Source organism: Taudactylus pleione, unplaced genomic scaffold (genome assembly GCF_031769625.1).
Source record: "Taudactylus pleione unplaced genomic scaffold, aTauple2 ptg000146l, whole genome shotgun sequence".
NCBI classification, from domain to species: domain Eukaryota; kingdom Metazoa; phylum Chordata; class Amphibia; order Anura; family Myobatrachidae; genus Taudactylus; species Taudactylus pleione.
Window position 1 is genome coordinate 6,239,082 of NW_028284548.1, and position 15,954 is coordinate 6,255,035.

The window sequence follows — 15,954 nt, forward strand, 5'->3', positions numbered from 1 at the left end:
CTCAAATACAACTCAACACATTTCCATCGCCCCATTAAAACCCTGCTTTATAAGTATTCAGCTACCACAAATTGCAACACTTCTTTTAATATATTCTCTGCATGTTCATGGTACATAATTCTTCTAAGGAAATGACAGCGCGGTTTAAAAAACCAACTTCCTGGAAGCTTTGAAGAAGTAGGTAGGACGAAACTAAGCATCGGCTGTATGTTTCATAGCATGGTATACAGACAGCATTAAGTCACAGAGGAAGCTGCAAGAGGATTGATAACGAGATTACACTGTATGTGAAAGTCCGACTTCTCTACTTCTGATCGCTTGGTTTTGCACTGTTATTAACCTGTCAACTGGTTTGTGTATATCATAGTGACAGGCAGACACCGAGGTGCTTTTATCACCATGAATTTGTGTCTTAAACTACTAGTGACTGGATTTCTACTATGGGGCCAAAACAATTTTACTTCAGGTAAGAGCTAAGTTGAAATGAATATTAGTTTGTTAATATTGATACTGTGGTGCTTGAGAGGATTTCTATCTTAAATTAAACTACACTACATTGGGAGATTGTAATGATGCAGCGACTGTTTTGCTAACTAGTGATGTTCCATGAAGCGTATTGTTCATTGGTGCTAGTAGGGCTCAGAAACTCTTGAACGCGGTATATGGCATTTGAAAATACTCTTAAAACATTTTCTAATAGACTCTAAATATGACTATACTACTACTAATAATAATAATATATCATAAATACAATATTTTAAGTGACTACTAGCACTCTATAGTAACAGCTGTATTTGCGAATTTCCGGTGAAGTTATAAAGGTGAATAAGTATAGAAATGTATTAAAATGTTCTCTAGAGTTATAATATGAAAACATATTGCTTCTGCATAAAATATATTTGTAACTCCAATATTTTTGCATATAGCCTTAGTTTTAGTAAAATGACATATTTTGGTCTTTGTACTTATATGATTGCTTTCTGAATTACCGTACCTGTATCCAGGGCCGTAGCTAGGGTAGTGCGGCCGGTGCCATCGCACAGGGCACTACAGGTCAGGGGGTACTGTTTGGGCCTGTCAAATTTCTGTATATTATCATTCTTGCTTGTAGCTTCCTCTTATTTCATCCCCAGCATCTCCTGGCCTCCCCTATCTCTTCCCTGGCCCTTCCCCATAAAGCCATGGCCCTTTTTTGGGTGCATTATGTCATTTTGAAAAATGAGGGGGGCGCCAATGCTCTTTCTGGCACAGGGCACCAAAAAGTCTAGTTACGGATCTGCCTGTATCAGTAAAAGCAACAAACATCTGTTTTGTCTAAATTAAGTGCATGGTCCCCTTATTGTTGTTTTCTAATCCCTGAATAAAGCTTTAGCATTGGTAGATAATATTTGGAGGTATAATGACAGAAATCTTTATGAATGTATCGCTGTCATGTTGGAAGATGAACGGCGAGATTGTAACATTGTATAGATTGTATGAATCTACAGACACAGAAAACATAATGGGCCTCCATAGTTATGAGTGTATCCATCTGTATTGTGCAGTTTTGCACCTTGGTAAAACTATGTTGCACTGCAGGGGATGCAGATTTACCTGTGCAGACAGAATTGGGAGGTGTCCCTCCTAGCATAACTCTAAAGTGCAACATACAAATGTAGCTGCTCAGTATTTGTGCGTTACATGCGAAACCAGGCAGTGTTTACCTTGCAAGCAAGAAATAATGGAAAATCACAATGTGCTTTGCACAGGTGCAATTTAATGCCTTTAGCTACACTATACGATTTTCTGCACGATTTTGACGCATCGGAACGACGAATCGTTCAAATTTGTGCAAATTGTGCAGTTTCCACAAGCGATAATGATCCGATACGCAGTCCCACGGATAGTTTGTCATATCTTCAGATCTTACCTACTGCAGGTAAGATCTGGCAATCTCCTTAATGATACACTGGAAATCATTAAGGACGCTTGATAGGTCGTAAGTCACATTGCACAGTTTAGTAAGATATCGTATGTCCAGGAGTGCCGGTGAGTTGCCCGGGGAGTTCAAGGGAAATAGTTGATGACATTACATCTTTTGTGAGTCGTTTAGTGTGCGAGATAAATGTTAAGTAGAATCTGAAAACCCGTACTTTAGTAGACATACCCCCAAGAGTCTGTAATGAAGGAGAAGATTGATGTAAGGGCATATTGCAGCTCAGTGGCTTTCTGACATTACCTCTGCTCTCACAAACACTCAATGATTATTTTATGTATATACAGATGAAGTAGTGGATTCATTAATGGATCAGACAATTTGACTTATTTGCTTCCAAAGATATCCCAAAAACATAGTATCACATCAATTATGTAATTAATGCCAGAATAATGGCAGTGTTGAAGTAATAATATAATTGGGAAATGACCAATGTGTCCTAAAGAACATGGTTCATATACTGTATGCACAGTGTCTTCTCAGCAAGTGCCCCTGACATTTTACATTGTGTTCTCTTTTTGGAGCAGCACCATATGTAAGATTTGTTTCTTATCTGCCCCAATAGTGCAGCAGAGCTTTGATGTGTCAGATAATTTGCCACATAGTGGAAGAGAGGGATTTGCGTACAACAGGGGTGGGGAACCTTTTTCTGCCAAGGGCCATTTTGATATATATATAACGTTATTTGCGGGCCCTGTGCAGGCCACGCCCCCTCCATGTGAAGTCATACAGGGGTGGGGCCTCAGTTGCCGCTGATTAGAGCAATGCCCGGAGCATCCTGAGCTGTAAAGGCAGTGGTGTGACCGTCTGAAGCTTCTTAAGGACGCTCCAGGCAACACTGCTGCATAGATTCTGGCTGCAGGATGCCATTCTAGGCACCCTACTAGTCAGATGAGTAGCAGAAAAAAAGCTCAGAGGGCCAGACCAAATGATTCCACGGGCCTTATATGGCCCCTGGGCCTGAGGTTCCCCATCCCTGGCCTACAAGCTGTGTAATAATGATACATTTTATAACCAAGTGCACTGATTCACATGGCTCTTCTTCGAGGCGCTCCACCTGGTGGACAGCCATATTAAGTGACAGGTGGAGTTTGGGAACCTCTGCCATAGTACATAGACCCTTAAGTAGCTTCGCCAGGTAACGGGTACAAATTAAATGCATAGGCTGCATGTCTGTTTCGTGGAAAGTACAGGTCACAATATATAGATACATGTCTAAAGGTTTGAAAAGTAACTACTTTGAATAAACAGCTATGCACCACATATATTTCACATAGTGATGTATGGAGTATGGGTATTAAATGATTTAGCTGCAAACTTGGACCCTGGTCAATAATTATGTAGTAAGTGATATAAATCATAACTCACTAGATCATTACATTATTTTTTAATGTAAAATAGTTCTTAGGGTGCAAAATGGAGATTACTGATAGATTTTTTTTCATTATCATTGTAGATAGTAACACTGTGAAATTTGAATTAATTCTACACACTGTAATCTGCCACTACATTTATATACAGATAGAATTATATAAATTCAGTAGCATTGTGTAGGAAAGAACAATTCAATCATTTCAGTGGCTACTGTACCACATGCATTATTTAGGTCATGAGTACTTGTGGGTCAAGCTGGATAGTGCAGCTATCAATGACCCTCTTTTTGCAAAAGTACATTTTTACAAAATCTACTAAACAAAATAGTTAATTATATTAAAGGTAGATAAGTCAAGTACCAACATATATGTTACATTATGTCTAAATTTGAAACTCAACTTGGATACAGCACTATGATAATTAATAGGAGTGTATCATTCAAAACTGAACCAGTTTAGAGGCTTAAAATGATTGATAAACTCTGTAGTATATATCAAACTTGCCACTAACTAATGTATAAAATGATGTAATAATATACTGATGTTTACCTGCTTGACTGCTGTAAATCACAATACAGTATATCCTGATATTCTAGCATTCAGTGATTTAGTTAGTAAATAACTTTGCACCCTGGCAAAAACCATGTTGCACTGCAGATGGGGCAGAATTAAAATGTGCAGAGAGATTGAGATTTGAGTGGCGAATGTTCACAGTCAAATCTGAATTGCAGTGTAAAAATAAAGCTGTCCAGCATTTGTGGGCTGCATGTTAAAGAACGCAGCCAGTATTTACTCTGCATGAAAAAACAATAAATGTATTTGCACCCTTTATAATGCAACATGGTTCGTTGGTGCAAAGTTCCTTTTTGTTTCTTTTTTGCTTTCCCTCTAACTCAGAATCACCCCCCATATGTCAGGGATACATTATGAAGAAGTGATATACATCTGCGTCCAGAAACATTTCCTTAATGCAAGCCATATATTATTTCTTCCTGATGAATGTATTAAATTAGACCCATTCTCCAGGCTCCATTTTGGGAATGAGCACATTACCAGAGAGGAAGTGGTAACATGGATGTAAGTGACGTAACACTTCTGAGTAATCTGTTGTCTCTGTGGTTGGCCATGGAAATCCCCACAAGCCAGGATCTTTGAATAACAAAATAAGTTGTACTTTGTACACTTCCCATGAAAAGTCAGTCAGAAACTTTAAAGAAGAAACATAATTTATGTAAGAAAATTGATGCAGGGTTGTTAATAAAATGAATAAACCATTACTGGGAGCCTAGGAAATTCTTGATTTATAAGGTCAATATCATTTAGAATTCATTTTCAAGCTGCATATCCTCTAAGAATTTATACTTAATAAAAGGTCAAAGTGTACATCACTTTTAGGCCACCAATAATTGGTTCTTGACTGGTGGTCTTGAATGTGGGATGACTGGTGACCTTCCTAATAGATATATTTCCCTGTTTCAGTTTTTTTAAATAGCCATGTGGCCTGATTAGGAAAGTAATCTAAACCAAGCTTGTTAACAGTACCGTATACTGTACTTGCCTAATGTCTAATCATTAGAGAGTTTGGCAGTCTCTCTGAAGCCAGGCCAGAGGGAGGAGACACTGGTGGAACCTATCTTGACACAACCACATATATAGACTAACTTACACACATATACATGCTTAACTCTTTCCCTTTGTCCATTCTGGGATGGGGCACACATGTTCAGCAGAAACAGGACACAAGACACACAATATCATCTCAGAAATAGAATTGCTATCATTGTAATATGACACAATTCCGTATCATCATGACCCACCCCCTACAGTGTGATGACGTGCTTTGCAGCTTCATGTTGCAATTGGTGTTATGTTATCAGGGCCATAACTAGGGCTGTGCGAGATGGACAGCAGCCCAGGACGCAAATGTAAATGGAAGTGCTGGGAATAAATATTTTAGGTTACCTTGGTTACAATTGTGGTCTTAGAAGGCATCATATTTCCTTCTTGTTCTAGACACTAACATTTCTAGATACAAATAACATCATAGAAAAGCAATATGACAGCATAGTACAAACAAGTTTCCAGCATGTATATGAGCTACACTGGAGTGTGGCAGAGCGGTACGGATATGTCCAAGGGCAAGAGTCCATAGCGTGCACTCTGCATAGAGAAGCACATATAGGGCCTGATTCTGAGTCAAACACATATGTGGTTGCTTTTATGTTCAGCCACGGTAGCCTACTTATGCTACTGCGAGAATCAGCCCGTATGTACTAAAAGTCTGGGCACCTGCATGTGGAAGCCTAACCTGCCTAGCTTTTATGCCCCCAGCTGCAGCCATCTTAATTAGTACTGACCCCATGCTGGGTGTGAAAAATCTGTCTGAAACAGATGTTCTAAGCTGGGTTCCAGGAACTACAACTCTGTATTCTAGTGCTATTATTAATTTTATGTTTTTGGGTGGAGTTTTACTTTAACAATTATGGTCTATGCAAAGAGCACACTAGGGGCATGCATGAAATAATTAGGTTTTTCCCCATCAATCCAGTGCCCTCTTACTTCTCCCAGAATTGCATTTATGGACGAGATGTCAAAAAACTTGACTGTTTTGGACGTGATTGCATGTTTTGTGATGGTTCAGCTGAGTAATGTTTATGATAGTTTGTATAGGACAGTCTCATATAGTGCATGGTCATGTCTGTAGAGTCACCAAGAGCACGGGGTGAGGGGAAGGTTTGCTGGCATAAATGCTCTGTTATGGATAATGTAACCTGGAAAACAAAAAAATGTGCATGTTACAGTGTGCTAGTCTTAAAATGAAAGAAAATATAAATGACCCGGGACAAAAAAGGCAAGGAAAATAAAAAGAAGATCTGAAGCTGTCTATTATTATTAGGGACAGTTGGAAATATGTTTGTGTACAGTATGTAGTCAGCACGGTACATTTTTAGTGAATAATACATTTATTTTACATAATCCTTACAGAGAAATTAATGTTAAGCTGCTTGGAAAAATAAAGTGCACTGCGGGCCTGATTCAATACGGATGGCTATCGCGATCGCAGCTGCGATTATGCATGCAGGTCTGCTGTGAAAATATGCAATCGCAAAGCCAGCCTGCATAGAGAAGCTCACTACCGCTATCTCACATCTGTAATACCTTACAGTCCTGCATATGCATCGGGATCATCGGGTAATATCGGCCTCTCACGCACATTTACAGCAGGTCTGACCTTACTTAGAAATTGCTAACCTCGTCGCACGCAGTAAGTACTCAAGATGTGTATACTGTCTCACTGGCTAATTTATGCACACCAGGGTAACGGCGTTCAAAGAGACAGGCACGCCTGCGTATCTCCACTCCCCGTCACCACCCCCAAACGCTGACCTCTTGTAACTCACTCTGCGCTGACTTACTTTCTGCATGGGTGATCGCTGTAGGATCGTAATGCTAACATGCGTCATGCAGTACGCACCATCCAATGATCTGCGTATGCGGTTCCATTTGCGATCCGTGATGAATCAGGCCCTGTATGTATTAAAATAACAGAGCATAGTAATTGTTGAATTAGCTGATCAAAATAGACATTGTTTTTTATTTTATATATATATATATATGTATATATATATATATATATATATATATTATGACACAGGCGCACGCTTGGCACTACTTTGTTGATGCACGTGCGGCTACTGCGCACACAATTCACAAACACAGAAAATAATTTTTTTTTTGGTTTGGTCTGGAGTGTACTTTGGGGGTTACAGCACCCTTTAATGGTCAAGCCAGCCGGCCCTTTACTTATGACACAGGCGCACGCTTGGCACTACTTTGTTGATGCACGTGCGGCTACTGCGCACACAATTCACAAACACAGAAAATATATATTTTTTTGGTTTGGACTGGAGTGTACTTTGGGGGTTACAGCACCCTTTAACGGTCAAGCCAGCCGGCCCTTTACTTATGACACAGGCGCACGCTTGGCACTACTTTGTTGATGCACGTGCGGCTACTGCGCACACAATTCACAAACACAGAAAATAATTTTTTTTTTGGTTTGGACTGGAGTGTACTTTGGGGGTTACAGCACCCTTTAACGGTCAAGCCAGCCGGCCCTTTACTTATGACACAGGCGCACGCTTGGCACTACTTTGTTGATACACGTGCGGCTACTGCGCACACAATTCACAAACACAGAAAATAATTTTTTTTTTGGTTTGGACTGGAGTGTACTTTGGGGGTTACAGCACCCTTTAACGGTCAAGCCAGCCGGCCCTTTACTTATGACACAGGCGCACGCTTGGCACTACTTTTTTGATGCACATGCGGCTACTGCGCACACAATTCACAAACACAGAAAATAATTTTTTTTTGGTTTGGACTGGAGTGTACTTTGGGGGTTACAGCACCCTTTAACGGTCAAGCCAGCCGGCCCTTTACTTATGACACAGGCGTACGCTTGGCACTACTTTGTTGATGCACGTGCGGCTACTGCGCACACAATTCACAAACACAGAAAATAATTTTTTTTTTGGTTTGGACTGGAGTGTACTTTGGGGGTTACAGCACCCTTTAACGGTCAAGCCAGCCGGCCCTTTACTTATGACACAGGCGCACGCTTGGCACTACTTTGTTGATGCACGTGCGGCTACTGCGCACACAATTCACAAACACAGAAAATAATTTTTTTTTTGGTTTGGACTGGAGTGTACTTTGGGGGTTACAGCACCCTTTAATGGTCAAGCCAGCCGGCCCTTTACTTATGACACAGGCGCACGCTTGGCACTACTTTGTTGATACACGTGCGGCTACTGCGCACACAATTCACAAACACAGAAAATAATTTTTTTTTTGGCTTGGACTGGAGTGTACTTTGGGGGTTACAGCACCCTTTAATGGTCAAGCCAGCCGGCCCCTTACTTATGACACAGGCGCACGCTTGGCACTACTTTGTTGATGCACATGCGGCTACTGCGCACACAATTCACAAACACAGAAAATAATTTTTTTTTGGTTTGGACTGGAGTGTACTTTGGGGGTTACAGCACCCTTTAACGGTCAAGCCAGCCGGCCCTTTACTTATGACACAGGCGTACGCTTGGCACTACTTTGTTGATGCACGTGCGGCTACTGCGCACACAATTCACAAACACAGAAAATAATTTTTTTTTTGGTTTGGACTGGAGTGTACTTTGGGGGTTACAGCACCCTTTAACGGTCAAGCCAGCCGGCCCTTTACTTATGACACAGGCGCACGCTTGGCACTACTTTGTTGATGCACGTGCGGCTACTGCGCACACAATTCACAAACACAGAAAATAATTTTTTTTTTGGTTTGGACTGGAGTGTACTTTGGGGGTTACAGCACCCTTTAACGGTCAAGCCAGCCAGACCTTTACTTATGACACAGGCGCACGCTTGGCACTATTTTGTTGATGCACGTGAGGCTACTGCGCACACAATTCACAAACACAGAAAATATATATTTTTTTGGTTTGGACTGGAGTGTACTTTGGGGGTTACAGCACCCTTTAACGGTCAAGCCAGCCGGCCCTTTACTTATGACACAGGCGCACGCTTGGCACTACTTTGTTGATGCACGTGTGGCTACTGCGCACACAATTCACAAACACAGAAAATAATTTTTTTTTTGGTTTGGACTGGAGTGTACTTTGGGGGTTACAGCACCCTTTAACGGTCAAGCCAGCCGGCCCTTTACTTATGACACAGGCGCACGCTTGGCACTACTTTGTTGATGCACGTGCGGCTACTGCGCACACAATTCACAAACACAGAAAATATTTTTTTTTTTGGTTTGGACTGGAGTGTACTTTGGGGGTTACAGCACCCTTTAACGGTCAAGCCAGCCGGCCCTTTACTTATGACACAGGCGCACGCTTGGCACTACTTTGTTGATGCACGTGCGGCTACTGCGCACACAATTCACAAACACAGAAAATAATTTTTTTTTGGTTTGGACTGGAGTGTACTTTGGGGGTTACAGCACCCTTTAACGGTCAAGCCAGCCGGCCCTTTACTTATGACACAGGCGCACGCTTGGCACTACTTTGTTGATGCACGTGCGGCTACTGCGCACACAATTCACAAACACAGAAAATATATAATTTTTTTAGCACTTGGGGGGAGCATCCCTGATGGACAGAGCACCCCCTGGACAACACTACAGCACCCCTTTAGGACTGGGACACTGCACAGGACTTTGGAGTGGACACAGCCCCTATGGAGAACTGACTGCACAACACAGTCCAGCCAGCCCCTATGGACTTTGAAGTAGTGGACACAGCCCCTATTAACAACAGCAGCACAGCACAACACAGCCAGCCCCTATGGACTTTGAAGTAGTGGACAACAGCAGCACTACACTACACTACACTACACAGCCCAGCCAGCCCCAACTCCCACCCTCCCTCTTCACTGTCCACAGCCGAGTGAGAAAATGGCGCAGACGCGGGTACCTTATATAGGATCCAAAACCCGCGAGACTCGGAAGGCGGGATGATGACGTTTTGCCTCGATTTCAGATCCGAGTCAGGCGGGAAAAGTCGAGCCTGACTCGGATCGGACTCGGATCTGAAATCCGAACCCGCTCACCCCTAATATATATATATATATATATATATATATATCTTTTACCTTGATACAATGTATTTAATAATCATTCTAAAATGACTCTCAAAAATGCAGTCCATATTTTCCCTTTATCATTGCTGTAGCACCTGTCTGTAACATAGTAATTGCTGCCTCATGTAATATTAGGACGGTAACTAATACTAACACAATATGACAGGTGCAGGCTTCCTATAAGCTGTTACAGTGGTCATTCAGCCCTTGTGTGACCCGCACTTATTCTCTGTGTGGACATGGTACCTCTAGTGATTACCCCACTAGTGCCAGTCTCTTTGTATTTCCCTGTCTCCCATCACTCCACTCTGACAGAAAAAACTCAGAAAACTTTATTCTTCCTTCTTCACTTCCATCACATACAATGATTGTCTCCCGCACCGTACAGACTGATAGATGTGACTGTGTTCTATTGATGTGGCACTGCCAGCATCAACTCTACTTTCAATGGTAAAAAGGGCCTTTTATTTTAGGTTAAAAAACCCTTAGGCCTTATACCTCTCAAATGTGATTTTCAAGCAGTACGACAGTTCTGAAACAAGGTGGCCTCTTCAATTTCATGCTCATGTCTGGAACAATCTCTTATAATTAACCTTTGTTCAGCTGGAGTGGTCCTGAACACATTAAAATACCTCATAATTTGCATTGGCTATATTATATTTCCCTGCTGTATGTGTTTTCTGAAGCTGGTGTCCTATTTATTCTTATCCCATTTATTGGATTCAAAGTGAAACTGTAAAAATATATTCACTGCATACAAATTACAATTCCTTTCTACTTAAGTTTCCTCTACCACACTACCCACTGCTTCCTGTCATTTCATTATGACTAACATACTAATCAAGTGAGCAACTCTTACCATCAAATGCGAGGAGAAAGAATGTAGGATATACTATATATGTATACGTACATGTTACAAAAAAGTAAGTGGAGAGATATAAAGTACCAATCAGCTCCTAACTGTCACCTTTCAAACAGCCTGTAACATGGCAGTTAGGTGCTGATTGGCTGGTACTTTATCTCTCACTACTTTATCACTCTCCAAGGCTTAGTAAATAACCTCCCACATGTCATTAGACTGAAATTGAAAGGGAATTTTATATGTGGACATCTGAGTGACGTTTAAAGTAATATTATGAAGAACAAATACAATAGTAGTGAAGTTCACCGCAGGCCAGTTTTGTAGACAACATTTATGTTTTTCTTTCTGGTTCTAATCTATACAGATTGCCACCACTTGAAACTCGTGAGCAAGCAACGTAATGCTGTCAATGAGAAGAGCAAGATCTTAATATCTCTCTGATACAGACTAACTGTATCAATTTGATTGTGCTAAATGGTATATTTTAAATGACAATTAGTCATTGGAATGTAACATATCTGGTATGCATATGTCTTTAATTGTATGCGAAGAATGAAATGTGCATTATATTTTGATTGAGCTATTCTGGGTTACGAATGAATGCCTGCGCGACTGGCCGCACTACAGATCTCCTATTATGTGCTCTGCGTGGCGGGTTCCTTGCTGCGCATGCGTGTTGCATTTGGTACGCCAGTATATCCCAGCCTGTAAACTATTCTTATGCGATTTGTCAAGTCAATCGATTCAAATGTTTCATTTTTATATATCAGTAGGATATATATATATATATATATATATATATATGCACACAACCACATATATAGACTAACTTACACACATATATATGCTTAACTCTTTCCCTTTGTCCATTCTGGGATGGGGCACACATGTTCAGCAGAAACAGGACACAAGACACACAATATCATCTCAGAATTAAAATTGCTATCATTGTAATATAACCAGCAATGGTTTACCTGTATTCTTCAGTCCTGTAAATGCTCACTTTTTCTTCACTAAACTTAAGTGAAGAGAATATGGGTTCCCAGAAATATGACTTTACCTCCTGTGGATTGGATGTTGCCATGGAGATGTTCACTGTGGCTGTCTGAAAGCTTCAGCTTTGGTGAAGTGACAGACCAAGCACTAAGGGGCCTATGTATCAAGCTTTTGTTTTTTAATAAAATGATGTAGAAACTGCAGTATCTACATAATTTATGTATTGTTCCTATGTACTAATAGCACAATGCAGGAGATTTCACAAAAATCTCTGGTAGAGTGCTAATTACCACTGCCTATCGCAGTCCTCATTATTATCAATGGGGACCACAATCTCAGCCCTATGTACCAAACCCCAAAAAACAAAAGGTTTCCCTTTCTTTGGCCCCAGAAGTTTACACTATCTTCATATGGTGTAAACTGCGGTAAGCCTATGTAGGGTTACTCGCAGTATTAGAGTTCTTTCGATCTCTCTCCCGCAGCCTCTGACTGCCGGCATAAAACTGACACTGTGCACATATGCCGAGGATATAACTAGCAGGGACAGCGGTCACCGCAACCGCTGTCCCTGCAAGTTTCCTAGTACATAGCGGGGATATTTTCATAAAAAATTAAATATCTGCTGCGAAACAGAACCTTAATTATGGCAGTAGTACTGCGATCATTAGTACATAGGCCCTTAAATGATTTCTTCTTTTGAGAAATAGTATTAAAAATAATTATTATTTTATTTTGTAATAAAAATAATATGCTATGACTATATATGCCATCTACTTATACAGCAATATTGATATGTGCATTAGTTCAGTTCAGCTTTGGCACAACTACACACATACAGATGCCCACTGGCTGTGGTGCTAATCCGCCTCTGTGCACATTAAGTCGGACCATTGGACGCATCAGATGTTCCATTGGACGCACTATCTGAGATTGCACCTGCCCTAAGACAGCTGCACTTTCCCCACCGGGGCAAGTGCAACTGTGTCTTAGGATGCAGTCACTGACCTCAGCAGTCCCATGACATGCCCGCCTCTGGCTAGCCACCCTCTTGTTACCACCTAGAAATGCCCACTTAAATTGCTTCTCTCTACGTGCAATTCCGATCTGCATCTTAGAGCGGTAACTATTGGGACACACGTGCAGACTGAAAACTTCAGCCACTTGCATACGACATTGACACTGTGTGCAACACTGACTCAGGCCAATAACATCCATTACTGAAACTTGGGAATCATTTTGGAGTGCCTCTAAATGGGAGGCGAGGTATCACTTAGTATTTTTCTGTGGCATCTGCTGTAAATTAGCTGTGCTGTTTCTTAGCATTATGTAGAGTCTGGAGGGGGTATACTACACTTGGTGAAACACCTTGTAGCGTTAGTCCTGCCTTTCAGTGCTGACACCATGAATGCTGACATTCTGGGTCGGAGCATGGGATGCGACTGCGCGATCACATCATCATGGCCCCGCCCCATGCTACACAATGCCAAGATTACTGGTATTGTGAAGCAGGAGGCAGGGTCACAATGGTGTGATTGGAATCATCACCCCCCTCCCCCCATTGTGGGGGGTTTGTGCGGGGGGTCCAGGGGTAGGTGGCCAGGAGAGTTGCCCACTTTTCTGGAAGAATTGGCAAGTATGACTGATACTATGAGACCCTTAGGCCAGGTACCCACTGGAGTTGCATTACATTTATGTCACAAGTAAAAGCACCAGAAAATGAATATTTTCAGTGGTGTTTTTATTACTAGTGTTTGATGCTTACTTAGAGCTCACTAGACTTCTACAAAGGATATAGAGCAAGATTCACTGGAACACTATAAAAATTCCGATTGAGTAGAGTGAGATTAGGAAGAGTAGCTTACATACATTGTACTGCAGTAGAGTTAAAAACAATAGTAAAGTGGATGAGGTTAGGGTCAGTGGGTGTGAATATGAAATTCAACTAAATACTAATTGCAAACAACTTTTGCTCGCTACTGTGTGACCCCCAGAAATCTTGGCACTGCCCATATCTCACAAGCTATTAAATTTGATCATATGAGTGTGCTATTTGGCGGTGGTAAGCAGAGTTAATAGCATACTTACCGACTTTGTAGACTAGTTTTCTGGGAGCAGGGTGGGACCCCGTGCACACAGGCTGGATCAAGGGGCGGGGCTGGACTGGTGACCTCGTTCTCGGAAAAGTCAGCGATTTGCAGGTCTGCGAGGAGGGGGCGGGGCCAAATGATGCAAATCGTGCCATTTAGCCCCGCCCCCTCATCGCAGATCCGCAAATTCCCCATTAAATCTCCCCATCCTGCCCGCTTCACTAGGAAGTGGGCAGGATGCAGGAGATCTGCCTACACTTCCAGAGGGTGCGGCGGGTTACCTTGAAAAATTGGGAGTCTGCCGCGACTTCCGGGAGTGTAGGCAAGTAAGGTTAATAGCAACACTAGCGGAATTGCAGATACACCAAACAGTCCAGGTATGTAACTAGGTGTCAGCTTTATTTGAAGTGTAATAGTGATACAGCCGTACTACCAGTTATACACTAGCTGAACAGAGCGGAGCATATACATCACCCGCCAGTGATGTATGTTGGCAGTGGAGCTTGTATACGCAGGATGTGATGTACAAATAGGCCAGTAAGCAGGATATTCTGGCATGACCTCTGGAACACTGTGATGCTCATGCACAGTGATAAAGTGGTGCCACGCATGTGCAGAAGACCAAGTGGCAGCCATCTTGGGAAAGGGGAATGCTTCAGTTATGGAGCATTCATGGAGGCAGTGCAGTAGCACTTTCCATATTTTAACAAAATTTGGGCTGATTCCCTTCAATAACTGAGGATGAGTACATGGGAAAATATTTTGCCATCAAATAAAAGGAAGAAAAAACAAGTGCAGCTGCAAAATGCAAAGTGAAAGCAGTTTTAAGTTTACAGCTTTCCACAGAGCAAATTAAATCTGAAGTAATTACCAGTAACAATTAAAAATTAAGTAGTTATCCCCAAGTGGAAAGTTTAGTTGAAAGAGCTTAAATGTAAAGAGTAAATTACTTATACTTGCCAAACCTCCCTCATTGTCAGGGAGACTTGCTGACATACTAGAAATCTCCCTGACTTCCTGAAGAGCCTAGCAATCTCTCTAGCAAATAAGTTTTCTTGTGGCCACTTATATGGAACCACTTGTGAGCAGAGTTGCCGACTTCTAGCTCCCTCCTTCCGGGAGGGAGCTGTCGGGCATCCTCAGCTGGGAGGGCGTGTCACACCAAAGGGGGGCATGGCCCGGAACATGATGCATCAACGGGAGCGGGACATGGCGTGACAGCACGATCGCGTCATCTCGGCTACGCCCCCTCTTCAAAATGCCGAGATAAATGGCATTGTGAAGCAGGGGGCGGGGCCACGATGACGCAATTCAGTGCAAATCGCATCACCGCCACCCCCGCTGCCAGGGATTATACTGTATTCGTGAGGGGGGGCCAGATGGATCGCCGGGTACCGGGAGGCTTGTCTGCCTTTCCGGGGGGGCCAGGAGCGGCACCCGATTTTCGGGAGGCTCCCGGCCAAATCGGGAGGGTAAGCAAGTATACTTGTGAGTGGTACACAAACAACACATGAACAAGCCCTGAAAAGTATCAGTGTATTTTCATCAACAAGTAGATCTTACTGAGGAACAACAGCTGCTTTAGGGCTCGCTTACAATTGGATTTACAGTAATTCAACTTTTTGACACGCCTCTCAGATGTAGCATCACATGTTTCATTTTAACGCCTCTCTCAAAGATGTTGCTTTCATAATCTCGCTGAAATGCTTTTTCAAAAGTAGACAAGCATGGACCAAATTGATAGTTATTATTACATAATACACAAGTAATACAAACATTACAGCCAGAGGCGAATTAAGAGAGGAGAGCGCCCGTGTGCATTCCCCGTCCAGGACCCCCTCCTCTCTCCCCGGCAGCTGCGATTGCACTATTATGTTAATGCAGCAGGAAACATTAGCTGACGGAGATCCTGGCCTCTAACCCCCCAACGGCAGCAACATGCCTCTGTTTGGGGAAACCGAGGCCATCGCCACCCCCTCCCCGCCCAGAAATGGCAGCAAACTGTCAATCACTGAC

General features: G+C 42.3%; 1 protein-coding gene across 1 annotated transcript in view; it reads left to right on the forward strand.

The window, feature by feature from the left end:
* Nucleotides 1-258: 258 nt before the first annotated feature.
* Nucleotides 259-15,954, forward strand: part of PTPRC (protein tyrosine phosphatase receptor type C) — a 244,437-nt gene continuing 228,741 nt past the window's right edge. Inside the window, exons 1-2 of the mRNA XM_088474077.1 lie at nucleotides 259-283; nucleotides 368-466. Coding sequence (XP_088330203.1) covers nucleotides 400-466 — 67 coding nt within the window. The 5' untranslated portion in view covers nucleotides 259-283; nucleotides 368-399. The remainder of the gene's footprint in view (nucleotides 284-367; nucleotides 467-15,954) is intronic.